The sequence below is a fragment of the Tachypleus tridentatus genome, chromosome 6 (assembly GCF_004210375.1).
Source record: "Tachypleus tridentatus isolate NWPU-2018 chromosome 6, ASM421037v1, whole genome shotgun sequence".
Lineage (NCBI taxonomy): Eukaryota > Metazoa > Arthropoda > Merostomata > Xiphosura > Limulidae > Tachypleus > Tachypleus tridentatus.
The window spans coordinates 12,859,478-12,881,091 of record NC_134830.1 but is presented as its reverse complement, the minus strand read 5'-3'; the positions used below and the strand labels follow the sequence as shown (position 1 = coordinate 12,881,091).

Sequence of the window (21,614 nt, the reverse complement as noted above, 5' to 3'; positions counted from 1 at the left end):
TCTTAAGACGCTCAAGCTAAAGTATTCCGTCGCTGTTAACGGACATATATTATAACAATGAAATTCTTCGTGTGATATACATATATATATATATATATATACATACATATGTTAATACATTCGAAACGACAAAACCCAAGTTTACTGAAATACGTAATAAAAATATAATAGTTAACGATTAGGGCGTGCGCTCTACAACTGAACCTAAAAATTACATTAGAGTCAGGCGAGTAGTAAATCGTTGTAGGCATAGTATTGCAGTGGTGGAGTATTTGTAATCTTGTCGTGGTAATGATACTCAATGTATACAACATTGAAAAAAGCTATCGCTTCGTATTTTAGAATAAAGAAAAAGTTCATTACTGACAGCTGTAGCATGTAAATTTAAATTGTGAGAAAGTTAAAAATGTCGTATGAAGAATATTGGACATTTCTCGTGTCAAATCGACGTCACAAACATACAGTCTTACTCTTCCAAACAAACTGTAATATTAGGCTTAGGCCTATACTATAGTTAGACTATCAATAAGGCTCAAAATAGCTTAATGTGATTATTAAATTAATGATTTGTGGTAAAATATCCAGACAAGGATTTTTAAAGCATAAAAAGATGGGAGACAAGAATTCTGAAAGTAGTGATGATCATTTCGCAGTAACTGCTAAAGTTCAGATGACTGGTATTCTCATGAAACGACCGTTTGGACATCACTCAAATAAATGGACAAAAAGGTAATTTTTGTCAAGTAAAACTAATTAATTAGCAAGTACGAATAAGATGTTGGCTTCTTGTGTAATTTTTGTATGAAATGAAGTTTTTTTTTTTAATTGTAACATGAAACTATAGCAGTGTAAGTTTTAAACATACTCTTCCATAGCTAATTTCTATTTGAAAATTGAAGTATTTCTTTTCATTAGTCCTGTGATTAGGTCTGAAAGTTCAAGTTGCTAACGTAGCACCACATATACTGTAAATTGTAACTAAAATTTTAAACATTCATGATGATGAGAAATCCACTCGAAGTAGAAATGTATTCTCAAGTTGGCTGGTGTGGGTATTAGCAATTTAATTACAATAAAGTACAGAATAATATTTCTACCTTCTTATATCATCTTCAGGTTAACAAACAATAAGTTTTATATATGCAACATAAGTTGTAGCATAATTGAAATTACTTGTTCCTTACCTGTATTAGTTTGTTTGTAACTGTAAAAATTATGTATATTTCAAAAGAGCTTTAAGTTTAGAGAATGTATTGTTATTTTTATCATGTGAAAGTTTCTTGAAGTATTGCTTACAGCCTTTGGAAAATGATGCTTTTGCTTGGATTTAAAAAAATTAGCATAGATTACAACTTTTGGTTTGTATGAAATGTACATGAAAATTAATATTTTTCATTTTTATTAAGGGTCTTTAAGTCATTCATAAATAGACAAGTTTTTCACTTACAAAGGTTACAATTTCAAAATGTTTAATAACTTATAAAATATGTTATTAAAACTAATTGTATAACAATTCAAACAACATAATAATATTCAAACTTTTATTTTGAATTTATTGTTTTCTTTTAATTGTTTTGAAAATACTTGTTCAGAGCATTATAAGCTCTGGTTTCATACTATAATTGAACAACTCTCATGTTTTGATATAAAAAAGTTAAATTTACTTCATTAAGTACATAATAAAGTATTTATTTCAGTTTAGGGTGTCAGTGATACAGACTTTTTAATGAGATACCATAATAACAGATCATTTCTTCATGGCTTCCAAGTATAAGAGAACTTTCTAATCTTAAACTGTCTTTGGTATTATAAACATTACTATACATTTACTTTACTATTACTGGAATAGGAAAAATTGAGATTGGATATGTTGATGATTTACAGAGTTAGCGACTATAATGATGGCCATATATTTATAGGCTTTTTAAAAGTGCAAATTATCATAGGAACAGGTGTTTTTAAAAATTTTAAATGTTATGCTAGGACATTGCTTGTGAGTATTTGTTTACATATAATAATTAATTTTTAGAATAAATTCCCAAAGTCTGCCATGAAAAAGTTTGTAAAATGAAAGAAACAAAATGTGGTATTTCAAATTCTACTGACTTAAATTTTTTTATAATGGAGTTAGTTGAAGGAATAAAACAGTATTTTACCCACTGCCTGATTTAGTGAATCAGAAGTATTGTATGTAAAGGAAGATTAGTTCTGCTGCCAATAGAAGAAAGCAGTTATTACTGCATACACAGTTTAACCCTTTCGGCACGGTTGGCAACCGCAGTCGAACTTGAAGCTCAGTGCAGCAGGCGATCTTCGTCGACAAGATGTAAACAACATACCCTCGTGGCTAATTATCATAATCACATTGGCCTGTAGACCCACTTGAGGCTAGAACCACATGTATTCATTGTTTACTTGGGATTCCCAGCAGGTATTTAAACCGAAGGTCACATGATTTCTTTGTTTTATAGCCTGTGTAGATCATACTGTTCATTATTTTAGAAGATACCTTCCTTGCATATTCTGTTGATACTTGCAACGTTGTTACAGTGCCAAAAGGAAAAGCTTATACCACTAAAGAAGTAATTGATATTATTTGTAACGATGAAGAGAGTGACAGAGAGTTTGAGCCAGATGATAATGAAAGCTTACTTGTAACAGATGAGAGTGATAATGAAGACATTCGTGGCCTGGAATCTGCTCCTGCTTTAGGTAAGCACATGGTGTAGTTAGGGTCATATAACTTATTGCATAAACTGACTGACCAAGGCTAGTTCTTGTTAACAGATATATAATATATTGTGCAGACTGCAAGAGTAATGGTAAAAACCCAGTATCTCCAAGACTATTCAGAGAGCAGATTATTCAAAATTTGCTGGAGGGATATGTCAGCAAAGCTAAACGAAAAGGAACACCAAGTACTGATAAAGTTCAGTGGTTGGTGGAAAGACATAGCATTGGACAATATGAGGACAAAAAACACAAACCTGATTGGACTGTTTGCAGCAATAGATACACAGCTGGATGGAAAAGAAAGCAGACTAATTATTTCTGCAAACAGTGCAATCTCCCCATGTGCTTCTTACCATGCCATGAGATACATCATATCCACAAAGACTATTGACGGGTTGCTGCACAAATCGTATACAATTTATAATAAATTATTGTGCTTTACATGGTACTTCTTTGTTGTGTGTCAGGGTATCTTCCTTTATTCCTGTTATTCTTATGTATTGAATTTAACATGTAAAGTATTGGGTACAATCACAGACAATTTCAGGGACTTTTGTTGAGTTATTGCCAAGATATCATGCTTTTAGTACTGATACTCTAATTAGTTGAAGTATCAAAAATATATATTCAGCACCATGTCAAACATTCAAATTTTTTATTTGGTGCCAAAAGGGTTAAATAAAGGTTACTTAGTTTGTCTGTTAATACATGAGCTAAAGATTTTTTTATTTCAGATTATGATGCTTGTTCTGTTAACCCTGTAGCTGCAGGCTCAGTATAATGTACATGAGAGTTTGTCTATATATTAAGTATTTGTACTATAACTTTTGATACAGCATGTGTATCTTCACAAAATTTGATAGATTTATTAAAGATTGCAAGTATTTTCTGTACCAAGAAAATCTGATTTTTTAGTGAAATATTTTTATTAAAGATTTGTTTGTGAAAGTAGTCTGTTTTGCTACTAGTCTGAGTGCAAAGTGATTTCATGATATGATTAAAAAAACTAGTCTTCCTCCTAAAAATCTCAAATATTATTTGCATAATCTCTAAAATCTTTTCAATACATCTCAAATGTTTGTTTTTAGTAAGACTTTATATTTTGTTATTTTTTTATACTTTTAACCATGTGGGGTCTGTCATGTGACAAACCTTGTAAACATCATAAAAACATTAGGAAATAAATATAAATTATACTTTTTTGTGCGTTAGAATGACTACATATTATAACACAAATATACAAATGTTCAGTCTAAGTAACTTAAGTTTCATAATGCAATATCTATTTATTTTTTATTATATTGATCTTCCAGTCATGTCAAGCTGACATTACATAACTTGCATTGATGTGGTGCATTTCTGAATATATAATGTATATTTATTATTCTAGAAATAAGTTATTACACTTATTTTTTTTAAATATAGAACAATAAAGAAAACAGTTATCTCTTCTAGCTATGACCTTTGAACTTGATTTCTGATGGACATAGGTTGCTAAACCTTTTAAAATTTCCCGTGTATAGAATATCAAACAAATTTATTCTTAGGTTCTCTACATACAGTTGAATAACCAAAAAAATTGTAAATAACTAAACTGACCTTTAGTCCTCCATGTTGTGGCTGTATTTTAGTGGACTAGTATTTTGTAATATACAGTCACTTTTCAATTACTATACATTATATACATGTATATAGATTTACTATTTAGAAGTTAGTTGAGTTTTTTCTTCTTTTTTTTTTAATATAGAGCAATAAGTTAAGAAGTAAAACAAAAATATTCTTTCTTGTACCTTTGTACTTGGTTGCTACTGGATATAGATTGCTAAACCTTTTAAAATTTTGCATGTGGAGGATATCAAACAAAATTTTGTTTAGGGTTTAGACATATACACTTGAGTAATCAAAAAAGTCATAAATAATTACACTGATACCATAGAATTCCAGTATAATATAAAAAAATATGAAACTACTAGCAGACTAAAGACAACATTTATCTCATTGAAATCTTGTATCGAAAGAGTTTTGTAGCCTTTTCAAAGATTAAAACAGTGGGAAAAAACCACTCTTAAGACATTCTAAGCTGTTGATTGGTTACAAAAGTGTCATATATTGAAGTAAGTGTATATAAGAGGTTGTTTCCAAAAATGGAAAAAGACAAATGGGGGCACTGAATTTGATTTGTTACATGTACCATATCTTGGCAAAATATAAATATATGATGTTCTAATTTTATATTCTGGCTTGCTAATATTAGCAATTTCAGTTCCTAATTTGCAAGAAACTGTAGACTTAGTATTTTGACATCACAAACATTTAATTGTAAACAGTGCTGGATTCAACATACCATGTGACTTACTAAAATCTATATTTGGATGTGTTCTTTTTATATTTATTTTAAATTAAGAAATTATCTGTATATAATATTAAAAGTTGAATTATAATCTATAATTTTATTCCAGACTTTTTGACACAAATTCTTAAAATAGTTCAATAAAATTTTGAATGCAAGTCAACAAACAGGATGGCATGGCCTTTGACCTCTGATCTTTTATGAAAAGGTTAAAGATGACATTGCATTCAATTTCATTGTTCCTGGTGATCCTGTTAAAGTATTGTTATTGCATCATACACCAACTGCAGTTTATTTATATTTGTCCATCATTTCATTTTTACTTCTCTTTTTACATTTATATGTCCCAAGGTTTCAAATGTTCTATGAAACTATTCAAACAAGTGTATGGTAGCAGAATATGTCATTGTTCAGGAAAAAGTCATTGCCAGATATTTAGTATCAGGCTGAAATGCTATCATCAATGTGCTGTATTTCATCTTTAATCACTGTTTTTGTACTAGCACCCTTTAGTAAAAGACAAATATAAACCTACCCTGTATTTTTCAGAAAGTCATTGATCCTTATATAAGTTCTTGTAAGGTACTAGCTTCTTATAGTCTGCATTATCCTTTCTGTATCTTAAACCTGTGCTTTCTTCTTTTGTTGTAATTAGGAAACAGCACAAAGAAATTGGATGAATTTATGCTACTGACCTCCTTCCACTCAGATAATCATGTAAAATCCAGTGAGATCAATGTTAACTGTTCTTTTCTCAAGAGTATATGAGAGATCTTAACCTATTCTTATAATATCACCCTTCCATCCACAGCATAGTTCTAATAGCTCTTGTTTGAACTATTTATAATGTTATTTTTAACATAAGGAAACCCAAACTGTAACCAACATTCCAACTGAGATCCAGTTAATGATACGCATAAAGAGATGATTACATCCTAATGTTCTGTTTGCTTGCCAAGATTTTATTCTTCAGTTATGCATGGAGTGGGCACCAATTTGTGTGTTACCAAAACTGAAATAGCATAAATGCATTATCTTGCACCTACTAAAAGAATGCCCTGTGTATTTGTTAAACATACCAATAAATTCTAGTCATTCCCTAATACCTGAGCATCTGCTGCAGAGAAAGACATACCCTTTTCTTATTGTTATAAGAAATGCTACTCATAGGGCAGCTGCTTGTCTTAGTAATTACTAAGTGTAGTATTCATGTCATTGAAAAAATTTATAAAAAATAAACATTTTTGTAAAAGAAGATTTATTTCTGAGAAATACTGCATGGGAAAATTGTTTGGGAGTGTGCTCATGAGCTGTACAAGAATTCTTACATTAAAATGATTCAATGTACAGAGCTTAAAGTGATCACATGTTTTCCTGATATAAACTGTAGTGGTATTTTACACATTAAAAGGTGTTTTTTTAAGAACTATAATTTCTCAGTGCTATGTTTAAAAGTTACATCAATAAAGTTATAATTGAGCCTTCAAATACAGCTGTAGTGAAAGTTTTGTTCTTGTTGTAAGGAGAGTATTTTTATTTAAAATTATGTTCTATTAAAAAGAAGTGGCTGTTAAACATAACACCATTATTTTTCTTATTGTTTGAATCTTGAATTGTGAAAGTGGGAAATGTGCCATAAATTTTTATGGTGACATTCAATAGGTGGTACAGAAGTTTTGGTTATGTACATAGATACTAAAATATATGCTACATATAATTACTAATTATTCTTCTGTCAATATCATTTATGTAAATAAGATATACACAATTCCACCCCATTCCCAAACTAATTTCATATTTAATTTTGGAAAACTGCCTAATCAGCATAACTTGAAACAGTTACATGACTTGAGATGGCTTCAGGATTAGTAGAGGCATCTAGCTGTCTAGCTGGTGTTTATTTCTTTGTTTGAAATTACAGTGTATTTGCTTTTAAATAGATAAAGTATGTTTTTTTGAGATGCATTGTTTGCAAACATGAGGCAACTCATCAACTTGGATAAGCCCATTGTAGACATCTAAAGTTTTATGTTTCTAATGTTGGACTCTGGTTTTGTCATTTTTGAAAATATATGTTTGGTGTCTAAATTTCAACAGTTAATAGTATGTTGGTTGGGATAGCAAAGTGCAGGCCAAATGTTTTTTCAGTGATCATTAGAACTCGGGAGCTAAAGTTGTGTTCCGATATTAATTCTGAGTAGTAAGTTTGCTGTTTCAGAATTTGTTCATTTTGCATCTTTCTCATGTTGGTTGTGGCATATAGGATGAGGCCTTATGGTTACCAGATTGAACCCATTTGCTTGCTGCTTGTATGAAGAATGATACACAGTTCAGCGATATTTACAATAACGTTGAGCTTTTGTAACATATCTTAACAACAACTTCTAATATTTTGCTAAGGTTTACAAGTATTTCATATATAAAGAATGAGATTATTTTAATTAAATATTTTTACTAAAGGTTTGTTATTTTTATGTGGTAGTTATTTGCAATCAGATTCTGAATGTTATTATCAGTGCATTGTGCAATGAAATGTTTAAATTATAAACAGAAAAAGTGTGTATACCTTTTTAATTTTTCATCAAGTAATTGTAATTTTGTTATATTATTAATTGTAAATTTTTACTTTTTCACATAGTTTATTTTTTATGTTTTATTTTCCCGTCCCTTAGCATTGTTACTTATTGCAACACACATCACTGGGTGTTCTCATGAAATATTAGGATATCATAGGCAGAGACATTTTCGACTTCAGCAGAATGTTGGAACGTTTGCCTGCTTAACTAAGCCTGATGAATTTGTGCATTTTGACTTCTTAAAAATTATTAAATTTTGTAATATGCATTTTAAAACAGGTAGCACATGATTAACTAAAATCTAAATACAATTTAATTGTTTTTCTATTTATAGAAGGATAACAATGCTAAAGTGCTAGCAAGGACAAAAGTAGCAACAATGCTAAAAGCAGTTTGACAAGTTTTCAGTGGAATTTTTGCTTTAACACCAAAACATCATACAATATTTTAAACGAACATGTGCTCTATAATTTCATCACCAATAGCTTGAAGAACATATAACAAATAAGAAAAATTAGTTCAACTCTATTTACCTCTGTTTTTGTGCATAATATAGATAAGAAAGCCAAATGCATAGCCAAAATTTTTAACATTAATGTCTTCTGTAAATCTCACTGAACTCTCAGAACTAAGCAATGATGTCTGCTACAGAAGTATATGAACTTCATATATCAGTGTATTGACGATGTCAGTTTGATTTAAACTTTGACAAGTCAAACTGTAATGTGATGTTGATGTCAAGAACTGAAATATTTTTGTCCATCATACTGTTTGTATATTGCATAACCTCTAGAACTCACAAAATGATTATCTGCAGTTTTTTCTTTTATATATCCTTGTATACTGTATCTGGTGTCTACTTTCCTCTACAATAAACTGTTGATAAATCAGCAGTGTAGAGCAAAATTAATAATTGATTAGCTGTGATATCAGGTACCTAATACCATGTTGAACAGTACTTTGTAAAATGCCATTTTACATTTTGATCCTCATAGGTGCTTATTGGGTTAATTAGTTTATTTTGAATCTTAAATAAGAGGTTTTAATTTACTGTATCTTTTACATGTCATGAGAATTTATATGTATTTATAGAATTCAAACTTGCTTGTGACATAAGAGAATGTAGATGTAGTGTCCATAAACTTGAATGGCCAATAATGAAGTTCAAATGTACTTGACAATATCTTGTAATAATTAAATAGTATATGTGCCTCTATTTTTAAAGTTCAATACTTATCTCTGTTACTACCTTACATTAGTTTGGTTGTAACTTCATTGTATTCTAAAGAGGGGAAAATATTGTAAATGAGTGTTTTGATTTTTGCATATATAGAGGAAGGATCAGTGTCTCATAATAAAACTTCAAGATACTGAGTGAACATTCTGTATTATAGTAGCTTTCAGTAATTTCACTTACAAAATATGTCAGCTATCTAAAATTTGTCAGTATTGAACATTCTAAATGTAAGAAGATATAGCCAATATGAGAGATCAAGTGTTTAGCACTGTTAGCACATACCCTCCCTCCACACACACATTTATTACATTATGCTAGTTTTCCATATTTGTGAATAACAAAAAATTAATGTAATTAGTATAGTTACAAATGTATGTACACATTTTTGCATTAACAGTCTAAAGTTTCAGTAGTTATAACAGTTTTTTGTTTTTTCCTCCCTGTTATTTTCTAGCACTTAATGTTTTTCTTTGTAATGAAAGAACCCATCTTTAAATATATCCAATAATGCCCAAAATAAACAGTTCTCTCTGGTTTGTGTTTGTCCTCTTAAAACAAAAAACTATATTTTGATGAGGAGACAGTTGCTGTGTGATATACTGTTTCATTATTGGTCATAAGTCACCAAACCTCACCTCATGTATTTACACACCTTAACATGGTTAACATTCTTTCAGTAAAACTTGCATTTAATCACAGTTTCATTTAATTATGATACTTTGTGTATTGACAGCATTGGATAGACACCATCTTATTTTTCAGAGGTAACGTGCCAAGTTAGGTGGTATTGTTAATGTAACTTACATTCTCAAAAACAAAAGTACACTTGAGACCCATATTTCATATCTTTTTATTGAATCATTATATATTTTTATTACTTACGTGCACATAGTAGCAAAGTATTTAATTAATTCTACTCTTTCACATTGGTCTCATGGTTCACCCTCTACCATGAACTGTTGCTAAATCAGCAATGTAGGGTAAAATAAATAGATGATTGGCTGTAATATCAAATACTTAATACCATGCTTAATGATACAGTGTAAAAGGTCATGGTAACTCTGAGATTTCTTAAGGTATCCTCACAAAAATTGGTTTTGTTAAAGGTTGCAAGTATTGTGTATACAAAGAATGACGTTAATTAAATCTTTCTACTCCAAATGTGTTGTCTATTTGTTTTAGTTATGTGTTCTCAGACTCTGGATAGTTTGAGTAAAAGGTGGTTTTCATTTTAAGCATGAAAATACCTTTCTTTATTTTACAATTTCAAGTTTTATTTGTATAACCTCTAGAACTTCCTAAATGAATATCAAAAGTTTTTTTAGGTAATTGTTTATTTTTCATTTTTTGTGTATTTAGGATGATTTTTAATATTGTTGACATTTAGTGACAATTCTAAACATATTTTCTCCTTTTTTAATATTTTATTGTATTGTGCAATTGAATAAAAGCATTTTATACCCTCAAGGAAATTTTCAGTATTGTAAATAACACCAATTTGAACAAAACATGGAGAACACAAATATTTCAATTGTATATATAAAATAGCATTATGGGATTTGTGAAAAGCTTCAAAGATGATATTGATAATGACATGCACTCTGAGCAAAAACAAATAAAATTCTATAGAAAGTGTACTTTCCAATAATATTCAGAAAAAAATAATGCAGATATTTGGATACTAAAAAATATAAATAAATGACAATTGTTCTTTAATCTACATTTTTCAGATTCTTTGTAGTGAAAGATGGATTTTTGCTGTATTATTCTGAAAATGAAAAAAAGATGTTCGAAAAAAAAAGTTGTTTCAACATTCATCCAAAAGTAAGTTTTATTTCTAATGAAACATATGTAAGAATGTCAAGATGATAATTTCATTTGGAGGAAAAAAAATTAATCATATACAAACCAGTAACTCAAAATGTTTTGTATTGTAGTTTGTTAACAGAAATCGATAATTATAGTGTGATTATATGATGCAAGTTTAAATATGGAAACTTAACTCATATGTAGTTTCTTCCAGTACTTAAATAGATCTCATAAGAGGATAGGTAACAAAGGTATAATAATTTTGAAAATAGTTTTACATGTTATTTATCAGAGGTTGTAGGGTTGACAGTAAATTTTAGTAATCCACTACTGTGTTATTTATTTAACCAACCAATCACAGATGTTGTGTGCAATGCATTTGGCTACAGATAACAATATATTTTTTCTTTCTGTCCCACTTTGTTGTCCTTTTGGTATTCTCCTATTTTGAAGAGGCTTCACTTTGTTTGGTTGAGCTTAACAACAACAAAAAATTCATTTCTATCTGACCCCAACAAATGTATGTGTCATGTGCTGTGTTAAGTTTATTCTCGTAAGTAATTATATAAACTACTTTGTCACATCTGTAAATATCACTATATTTAACATAATGTTGTTATATAACTATAATTAATTACTTTTATACTGGTTAAATGTTTGAAATTAAGAAACATTAAGAACCCCTACATTACACTGTTTACAAAAATTAATTAGTGAATACACAATGCAAATACATGAAAAAAGTACTTTTGTGTGCTTTGACTGACTAGTAACATCTCAACAGCCATGTGCTCTTGTCAAAAAGTAGTACAAGGACTGGCAGCAAGAAACTAAAGTAAATTTGGAAAAATAAGGACTGTCTATAAACCAAAGAAACATAACTGTAGAACTAAATGTTATATATCTTTTATTCTTTGAATTTTTAAAGTTGACTGTAGCAACAGTTTGATACATTGAACATTTTTTGTGCTTCCACAAAAAAGCAGAGGAAGTCTATTCTTTTAGGCCTTATACCCTGATGCTATTTTACGTCTGTACATCTCATTCATCATTTTATAAAAGAGCCCTGTCTCTTCTGCATTAACCATCTGTTGAGGAGCGTATCCTTTTTCCTTAATGAATTCAAGCAACTATAGCTTGAACTGTGCAGCTGCATCAATATTAGCTGACCCAGCTTTATCTTGTAACTTCATGTTACATTTGTTGAAGCTTTGCCTAACTTTGACAAACTAACCTTTATTTGCCTGAAACTCACTGGCAGACTATGTATTTATACAAACTACATGCTTTCTCACATACAGCTTTGCTGTCAACAGTAGAGCCTCTTTTTGTTTACTTGTCCACTATTTCATACATTCAATAATTTTTCCATGAAAGGATTTATCCTAGACACTTGAGAAACCTCAACATTTATTAATATAGGAGACTTATTTACACCATATTCTTGGGCTATGGATGCTACAGTCATCCTGTTTTGTAACTTATCAAGGATCTTAATTTTCTCAGTTATTGTTATAACTTTGCATCTTTTATTTACCTCACTGACACTTGGAGATGATAATTGTTTTAATTCTGTACTGCTGTCTAAAATGGCAAAAAAAATGACTAATTTATAATAGCTCTTGTCACATAGAAAACCAGAAAAATTTGTGGTTAGGGGATATTTTTTACTTTTTTCATGTTATTATTCTACATTCTTTAGTACATTATTTAATTATGAAATGTAATTATGAATAGATGTATGCTGTTACAAGCTTAAAACTAGTTAGGAAAAACAATGTAGTTTTATGTTACAATCTGAAGTCATTCTAGAAAGAAAGAAGAGGGTAATTTAGATGTTTTTTTTGGTAATTACAAAGTCAGTCAAATTAACTGATCCTGTATAGAATGGAGAAAATAACCCATAAAAGATAGTTTTATTGAATAAAACACAGCAAATATATTTAATAGTTTTTAGGGATTACATAAAGAAAGCTTGTGAGTTTTGAGATGAAGAAAATTATTTTTAATCTTAACACAAGAATTACTTTGCACATTGACTATTCAAAATAAATGCTCAATATGTTCATGGACAAATCTTTATTTTAATTTACTAAAAATAATTCCCTAAAAATATGATTTTTTTTGTGTGAGAAAGACTTGTAATGTTAACTTAGAGACTACCAAATTTTGTGAAGATATTCATACTATGTTAAAAGCTGGAAATATTAAATCTTTAGAGACTTTAAACAAGTACAAAAGGAGATGTGATCAATAAAATGGACTGAGTTTGTGTTTAGAAAGGTATAATGGTCTGTAACCTTCATGTGCTTACATATTGGGTGATTTGCACAAAACTGAATTTTCTGTGCTCATAAGCAGGTTGATTACTTTTATTTTTGCTTGTATAAGCAAATATAGTTGGATGAACCTGCATTGTAGGAGTGGTTACTGTAGCTTCTTTTGATTGAGAGAGATGATTTTAGCAAGAATTACTTTAAGAAAAGTATGTACAATACATGTATGTCTATAGTAGTAAGAATATTTAATTTGAAATGGAGTTTATTTACAGGGAGTTATTCCATTAGGTGGTAGTACTGTTGAACCCACATCAGATGCCTCTCAGCCTTATTTGCTTCGAATCAGTAGTGATGAATACATTTCTGTAAGTAATTACTAGCACTTGTTATTTTTAATTGTAATATTTTATATTTTTGTAGTAATTATTATGTTTTTATCTGTGCTATGTTTGGCAATAACAATGACCTTTTAAAAAAGTGAGGCACATTCTATATACAGCTACATTTTCAATAACTTGAGATCAACATTCATCATGTCCCAAAACTTCTTGACTCTACAGAGCTTGTTACTCACTTCCTCATTAAGCACTCTGTAGTTTGTGTAACTAAGCCTTCTTGTTGGCATGACAATGGATCATTGTGTCACACTTTTGTGTTCTTTGTTTGAATGTATTCAGTTTCCTTGTACAAAAATATTGAATAATGAATGAAGCTTTAGTAATAATTAATTACTATTATATTATACCTTCACAGAGTGCTACAATTGAAATTTAACTAATAATTAAAGAAATATGTTCAGTTCAGTTGTTTAAATTAGGGCATAGACAAGGAAATTCTATGTGATACAGTGCCTCACTGGCAAGCCACTAATTTTTATTGCTAGTCAGATGTAAATTACCAGAAAATAAAGTAGAATGTCCAGTTGAAAATCACAGAAAAAAAAAATGGTATTCATGTCTGACCCACAAAGGAGTAACAAAACTATTTGGGCAATGTATGTGTAACATTTTAGACCAGAATTTTTAATTTTGTTTTTTAAATTACAGTAATGATACACACATACCAATGGTTATAAATTAATGTAACTATTTACTCTGAAAATATCTTGTTTTTTTCTGAATGATTGCAAAAGGTAATTCTTGAAGAATTTTAGATGAAACTCTCCACAGATAGAAAGTAGAAAACTTGGTTGTGTTATTTTCTTGTGATTTTACTTGTCCTTAAAGCAAGCTCTCCTTCATAAATAATTGTCTTATTACATTCATTGTTAGATTTTGTTTCTGTGTAAATTGTATATTGCAAATGAAATAAGCATTAGTTAAAAAAAAAGTCTTGCTATATACTAAATAAACCTCTAGTCATAATAAAAAGTCTGAAATTATTATGGTCTTACTCCCTCTTACCTAAAGTTATCTCAGTCTTGGACTGTTCCCTATGCATTGCTAAAATTATTCACTCAGAGTGCACCAATCTTTTATAAATGTTATCAGTTTTGTAGCCTTTCAGAACATATACTTATTCTCCATAAATCATACTGCATCCATTATACTAGCACACTATCCCCCTCTGTTATTCTAGAGTAATCCATGCTTTTTCAATTGTCATTATAGTGTATTGGTGTTGGTTTTAATTTGCTTCCCATATGACTAAAAAAACTGTTATTGTGCTTCATCACAAGTTTACATTAGTCTGAACTTAGTCTCAAATTCCTGTGCTTTTTACTTGTTTGTTTTAGAGCTATATTCATTTTCAAAATTATAATATATTTGTATTTTAGATTTAATATTGCAGATGATATGATTCCCACAAGAGTAGACAGTGGTTCTTACACGAGTCCATAGGTCTCAGAATTAATAATGTTTGCTAGGAAAGCAAATGCTTTGATTCATGGAAAGTTCATGTCTTGTGTTTTCTTTACAATTTTTTGTGAATAAGTATATAACTATTGAGTGAAAATTTCTTTCTGTGGTACTTTTCCATCTACCACTGTGCTTTTATATAATCTCCTGGGTTAGGTACAGTTCTTTTACACAGGAGATCTGTAATAATTCTTTCAGCATGGATTTCTCACTTTCAGTAGCTATATCATTATTTAGCAAGTTTGTGTAAGCTTGTGTGGATTGATCTAATTACCATGTATGGTAATTTGATTTTTATAATTCTCTTAATCCTTTTTTTTATCTCTTCTTGGAGTGGACTTGTAAATAAGTTCTATATTTACATATCTTTTATCTTCTGAGTTCCTTCACTGGTTTTGTATTTTGAGTATTGCTTATTTTTGGTTGACTTTCATAGTTTTGCAGGATTGTTATTTTTACATTGTAGACTCTACCAAATTCTAGGTGTTGTTAATATATTAGGATGAGTATTTTAAGTATGTTTAGTTTATGTGTCTTATTGGCTACACTTCAAAACAGTGATGTGGGTTCTGTTGGTTCTATTTAAAGGTTTCTGCCTTCAGTTCTGCTCCTCCCCTATCTACATCCCAGATGTTCCTTCTTCGTCCTTGGGATTGCACTTCTTCCAGTCATCTTATCTAGTCTTTTCAAGACCTTATTCACAAATGGGCTGTTGATTTGATGGTTTCTGCTCAACCTGGGTTAGATGTGTTGCAGTTGAACTCTATCTGAAGCCATCTTATTTCACCATAGAGTCCTACCTCTCATTTTGGAAGTTTTCCCAAAGACTTTGGGTGACCAACTTATTGTGATGAATGCTTATTTTCAAATGCTAGCTGTTACTGTATTTCATTGTTTTCTTTGGTTTGAGTATATAAGTTGTGTCTTCCAGTTCCAGGCATTTTCAATTGGTTCTTCTTTGGTTCCTTGTAATTTCTTCAGTGGTATGCTCTTTTGTCAGTCATTTTCACTCGTTGGATCTTCAGACTCTCCTCTTTTCATAGACAACTGACTCTTGCTCTCTCTTTTCATGCCCCACCTGTCAGTTACACCTGCTTACTTCTTCAGGAAATTAATTGGGCAGGGTTTTTAATCCAGTTGGAGAGGTCCATTCTTAACCCCACTCAATCTCTTATTCCAGTGGGAGATTTTCTTTCATTCCCTTTTTATTAGGTTTGCCCTTCTCTGCTTGGCTCAGGGATATGGCTCTACTTTCTCCTTTTCTCACTGTGTGAGGGTTTCTCTCTTTTCCTTTTGAGGATGTGGATTTCCTTGGAAGTTATTCTTCCCTTGAGTTGAGCTCCCCTTCATTCCCTTCAGTGGATGCTTCTTGACCATTAGAACTCCTACAATTGCTTGGGCAAGTCCAATACTATTCTCCCTTGAATCAAGACCAACCTTGTTTAGTGACTGAACAGGAACTAACCATGGTTGGGATTCCCACAACTACACCTTTTGTCTGGAGTCTCATCTTTTACCAATGCCTTCTTAGTGGCTTAGGGCTTTCTTCAATTCCTCAGAGATTTCCAATTAATTGTCTGTCAAGGAGGTTATTCTCAATTTCAACATCCAGGAACATTTGTCAGTTTGTCAGATTTTCTCTCATTTCCTCCAATTCTTGAGGGGATGGGTAATTATAGTTCATTACAACAATTCCACTGTTGTCAATTATATCACCAAGCATGGAGGAACCAAATCCAAATCTCTGTTTTCAGATGCTGAATCTTATTTAATGGGCCTACAACCACGACGTGGCAATCTTGGTGTATCAAGTTCCTAGCATCATGCATCTGGTGGTTAGTTGCTTATCTTGAACCGACCAAGTTCTTCTCACAGAGTGATCCTTCATTTCATGGGTATTTTGGAGGGTGTATTCTCAACTGGGAATGCTGCATAAAAATTGTTTGCTGCTCATTAGAATGCCAGAATTTTTCATTTTGATCTGATTCCATACCATTCAGTTCTGGAAGTAAATGCATTCAGTCATGTTTGTAGGGGGTCTTCACTTGTATACCCACTCTCGAATCAGACTTCTCTCCAGACTATTTTTTGTCATGTTCTGCTTGTTGCTACATATTTGCCTGCTCAGTCATAGTTCTGTCTGCTCTGGCCCTTGTTAGAGAGAAATCCCCTGCCCTTAACTCTGTTCCAGTATCTCCTCCAACAACCTCAATCTGCATGCTTAGTTATATCTGGTCCCTTGTCTTTGCTTAGTGTAGAGTCTTTTATTGCCTGCATCTTCCTCCTTGTCTGTGTACCAGAAGTGTTGGTCTTCCTTCAGGTTTTGATTCATTCTGCCCATCCTACCCTTTTATTCCTCATCTGTCACAGTTTTTCATATAATTATTTGGCCAGAGTTTGTCCATATTTTTTTGTTGTTAGTAATAAAGCTGCTGTGTCAAATACCTTTTGTTCTCCTGTACTCATCTGGATTGATTACTTTGTTTAGTTCATTCTCTGCTCTTGTTTCTAGTTTGTATCAGCCAATTCTTGAAAGTGAAGACTACAGAATAGTACAAGGAGATAGATGCACTAGTATTAGAGGGTGCATTGTTGGAGGGTAATCATATGATCAGCACATATTCTGAAGTGCTGCAAAATTGAGGGGGTATAAAAGACTGGGATGATGTGAGTAAAAATTTTAGCAGTACATAGAGGGCATTCCAGGATTGAGAGATTTTTGGATAAGAGAGATAAGTATCTATCAGAAATAAATTTTCAGTCTAAGAAAATCTTGTTCATGTACATTTACGACACAGTACAATTAATAACATAATTAACATTTGCTGACACGCTTAGAATGAATTAGTCTTTGAGTTTATTTGAGCATGTGCTATGATTATTGAGTATTCTAGTGTTATGTACTCTATGCTGCAATATAGAAATTATATATTAAGCTGAATCAATACTTTATTTATTTATTTTTCTTAAATCGTACATCAGGTGTGGTTTGAAATATTCCTGTTACCTGTACTTTAAAAATAATAAATCACTTCAATATTAAAAATAATTCATGTCATTGTTCTTTAAAACCATGTTTGTATTCTTATTAAAAATTTTATATAATTAATAATAATTTTAAGTATCAGTAGTTTTGTGTTTCAGTCACCTGCCATATTTTATAGAAGTGAGTTATTAAATATTTTGTTTCTATAAAGGGCCACTTTGTTTTAGCAGCTGACTGTGAAATGGAAAGGGAAAAATGGTTAAATATTTTACAAGAGGCAAGCAGAATGTAAGTTAATTTTTACATTATAGATTGTACTAACTTTGAAATTATGTGAAACTTAAAACATTGCTAGATTTTTTGTTTTATAATGAAAACAAAATAAATCTTCCATAACAGTTCTTCTGCTTATTAACAGTTTTTTTTCAACAAAAATTTAACAACTGAATCTAAATTTCTCATTCAGGTTGTTTATATTTTCGTGGTATTTGCTTCTTTATCAAGAAAGAGGATTATTATTTTCAGTTGTAAATGATACTGGTATATCACAGTATGTAAACAGTTGTGTTTAGTAATAAAACCTAACTATTCACCAGAACTACTTACAAATAAGCATAAAAGAATTGTACTTGAATATTTTTTTTATTCCTATTATTTTTTATCAGAAAAAAAGAAGTGAAACAAGTGTCAATCTTTCTTTCATAAGAGGTTTTTAACATTTCTACATTCAATGTATAACAATAGAAGTTCGAGAAATGGATGCTTGTTTGTCAGGGTTGTTTTTATTCAAGTCTCATTTGTTTTTTTTATTGGTTAGCTGAAAGTAATTCTCTCCAGAGTATTTGCATTTTGATTGGTTAAACATTTATGTTCAGGAAGGTATAAATATTAAAAATGTTATTTACAAGGAAGTTTACTGAACAACTTTTTAGATAGGAATGCAGTAGTCTTTAATTCTAAACCCTGGCTTGAAGTACTAAAACTGTATATTGTTTGCCAAGTTTCAACACATTCTACTAACAAAGTAATATCATTTGCAAAACTGATGTCTGTCCATCGTATGAATATGATGAAGAGAAGAAGAAATACACCAGAAACCATTCTATGTATAGGTGTAATGCTTAGTAAGAGTTGTTTGGATCCATGTTAATTTCTGTGTGTGTGTGTTAAAATATAATAAAACCTTTCTCTGTTGCAAAATTTTAAATAATTTTCATGTAATGCTGTATCATCAGGATAATTTTGAAAACCGGTTTTCAGAACATTGTGTATAGTATATCATTTTGTGCTAATAAAAGATATTTTATATTTGCATGTTGTAAAGAAAATATACATATAAGTGTATTTGAATATGTTTTTATTTGAATTTTGAAGAGGTTTACTGTGTAATTTTCCTAAACCTTGTTTACAAATTCAGTGTTTAGTTGGATGACTAAATCAAACATTTGAGAATGCTCACAATATCAAAATTGTGAGAGGGGTTTTGGTTTTAAAAGAATATTTTGAAGGAGCATGTCTTAGGGTCTAAATATTTGATTTTATGTGGTTGATTAAGAATGTAAACTGATTGAAATATCACAACTATATGTACATTGTTGAATTTCTCCACATACTGCTAGTGTATATGTAACTTGCATCAGTGATATTTTTTAAGATCTACCAGAAAAACAAATATTGTATTGGAATTCTTGCTACTATACAGACAAAGTATATTGTATTTCTAATGTGAAGTAGACTTTGTGCCATTTATGTAAATAAATATCAGCTAAGTACAATTGATAACAAAATTTCAATAAACTTTGGAAATTTCATTGTTTAATATATTTTGTTAAAGAATTGTGCAGTGTTAACAATTTATATTTATACTTACTTTGCAGAAGGTATAAACGTATTATCTTAACCTTTTCCATTCTGATTTGATACACTCTGAAAAGCTTAATTTCACATACTCAACAATCTGAAACTCAATGAAATCAACAGGAGCATTTTCCAAATTCATTGAAACTTTAAAAAAAAGTTGGAATTTTTTTGAAATTTCATACATAGATGAAAGCATAAGTTTTTATTGCATGTTTGTATTATTTACATCACTGGTCTATGAAGTCTTATAAATTGTAGTATGTGTAATTAATTCCCTTTACCTTCCCACTTTTGTGTGTTAAAAACAACAAATGTATAGGTATATTAGTAATTATGCTACTATCTTCTGAAAAGTGTTTAAACAATAAATAAATATATACACATTGATATGTACCTCACAATATCTCGTAAACAGTTTTTGCAACATTAAATTGTATGGTAATTTTTAACACAAGAATTGCTGAGGTCATCTGTACGATGGTTTTCACTTTTAAAATTTAGTATTTTTTATTTGTGTGGTGGTTTTGGTTTGAAACACTTTCAATATATAGTAACTGTTGTTATGGAAAATTACAGGAATAAAGAGAATATTTCAAACACTAGTATCATTACAGGGCTTAAATTTACTGAACTGAAATGCTGAGAAAAAAATGCTATTTCACAATATGAGCTTGAACTAAACCACTGTTTGACAGAAGTGGTTTTTCTCTCACAACTGGTGAACTGATAAAATTTTTTATCACCAAACTTTGGCTCTCTGGAATGTATCATATAACTATGGAGGCCCATGTATCTTCCTCATTCCATTGTCTATCACACACATACACAAATATATATATATAAATTATAAAAATAATTTATATGCAAAAAGTACCTTAGTCAGTTGACTGCTTTCAACTAGAAGTTTTAAGTTGTTTGAATTTGTAGGTGAAATATCTCCAATTAGCAACTGTTTTAGTAAGCACAAACTGAAAAGATAAAATAACTTCAGAGTACCAAATAGACTTATGGTAATGTACCAAGTACCTCTATGAATAAATTTCATAACCTTTATACCAATGTACCATTTTATCCTCTATGTTTAATGTAGCTATAACTATTATTATTGAAAAGACTTTTAAACAATAAGTATTATGTTTTTGTCACATAATTAATGAACATTAATGAATGTAAGTTACAAAATTAATTTGTTTTGTACAAGTAATGAGCAAATTTATTAGAACACCCCATTGCATCTGTAGTTTAATTTATTGTGCATATTAAATAAAACCATTGTAATTTGAAATCTTAGAAAAGGAGTATAAATAAGTAAGTTTTTTTATTTTCTTACTTTATTCATGATTTAATATTCTGTACTTTTTATTCATTTAAAATTAATAAAAGAAACAACATCAAATTATTAAATGTATGTTTACTGAAAAAGTTGCATAAGGTATGTTAATATAAATACAAAGTAGTGCAACATGTTCACACATGATTTCCTTCATTTTCTGTACTGACAAAAGTCTGGTATCTTCATATTCTGGGTTTTTCTTGCAGGTAAATCATCAAATACATTTATGATATGGAATTAAAATGTTAAAAAGATGGAGTATTAATTTTGATTAGGAATAGTAAAGGATAAGTGAATAAGTTTAAATAAAGTTTTATTTAGATATGATTTATTACATATCACTTTTTATCTAAATTGTTTCTAAACACTTCTTGTGGAACAACATTCACTCAAGAGATTAATAACCACTGGCATTCCAGAAGAAGTCAGTTCTTCATCGATCACTATGAAAGAAATGTTAAGTCTGCAAAAAAAAAAAAAAAAAGACAATCAATGAAAAAATTAAAGAAAAACTGCAAAAAACCTTGCTGATGACATTAAGAAGTCATGCACAGTAAAGTTTCAAAAAATAGTGTCAAGAACACTGCAAAGT

General features: G+C 30.1%; 1 protein-coding gene across 2 annotated transcripts; it reads left to right on the top strand.

Annotated features, from left to right (window-relative positions):
- Window positions 1-208: 208 nt before the first annotated feature.
- LOC143251942 (pleckstrin homology domain-containing family D member 1-like) lies at window positions 209-21,111 on the top strand. 2 transcript variants are annotated; one of them, XM_076503323.1, is made up of 5 exons: window positions 209-729; window positions 10,627-10,720; window positions 13,257-13,349; window positions 18,041-18,117; window positions 18,495-21,111. In XM_076503323.1, exons 1-5 carry the CDS (start codon window positions 563-565, stop codon window positions 18,532-18,534), a joined length of 471 nt encoding a protein of 156 aa, XP_076359438.1. In that variant the 5' UTR covers window positions 209-562; the 3' UTR covers window positions 18,535-21,111. The 2 variants fall into 2 exon arrangements, with proteins under 2 accessions (XP_076359438.1, XP_076359437.1); XM_076503322.1 differs by having other exon boundaries at window positions 212-729; window positions 18,762-18,814.
- The last annotated feature ends 503 nt before the right edge of the window (window positions 21,112-21,614 follow it).

What these genes read in the sequence shown, in the direction of transcription:
- LOC143251942 (XM_076503323.1), top strand. Translation starts at nt 563, where the DNA reads ATGATTTGTGGTAAAATATCCAGACAAGGATTTTTAAAGCATAAAAAG. An exon ending in TCAAATAAATGGACAAAAAG is followed by an intron (nt 730 to 10,626) that starts GTAATTTTTGTC and finishes TACATTTTTCAG; the next exon opens with ATTCTTTGTAGTGAAAGATG. An exon ending in GTTTCAACATTCATCCAAAA is followed by an intron (nt 10,721 to 13,256) that starts GTAAGTTTTATT and finishes GTTTATTTACAG; the next exon opens with GGAGTTATTCCATTAGGTGG.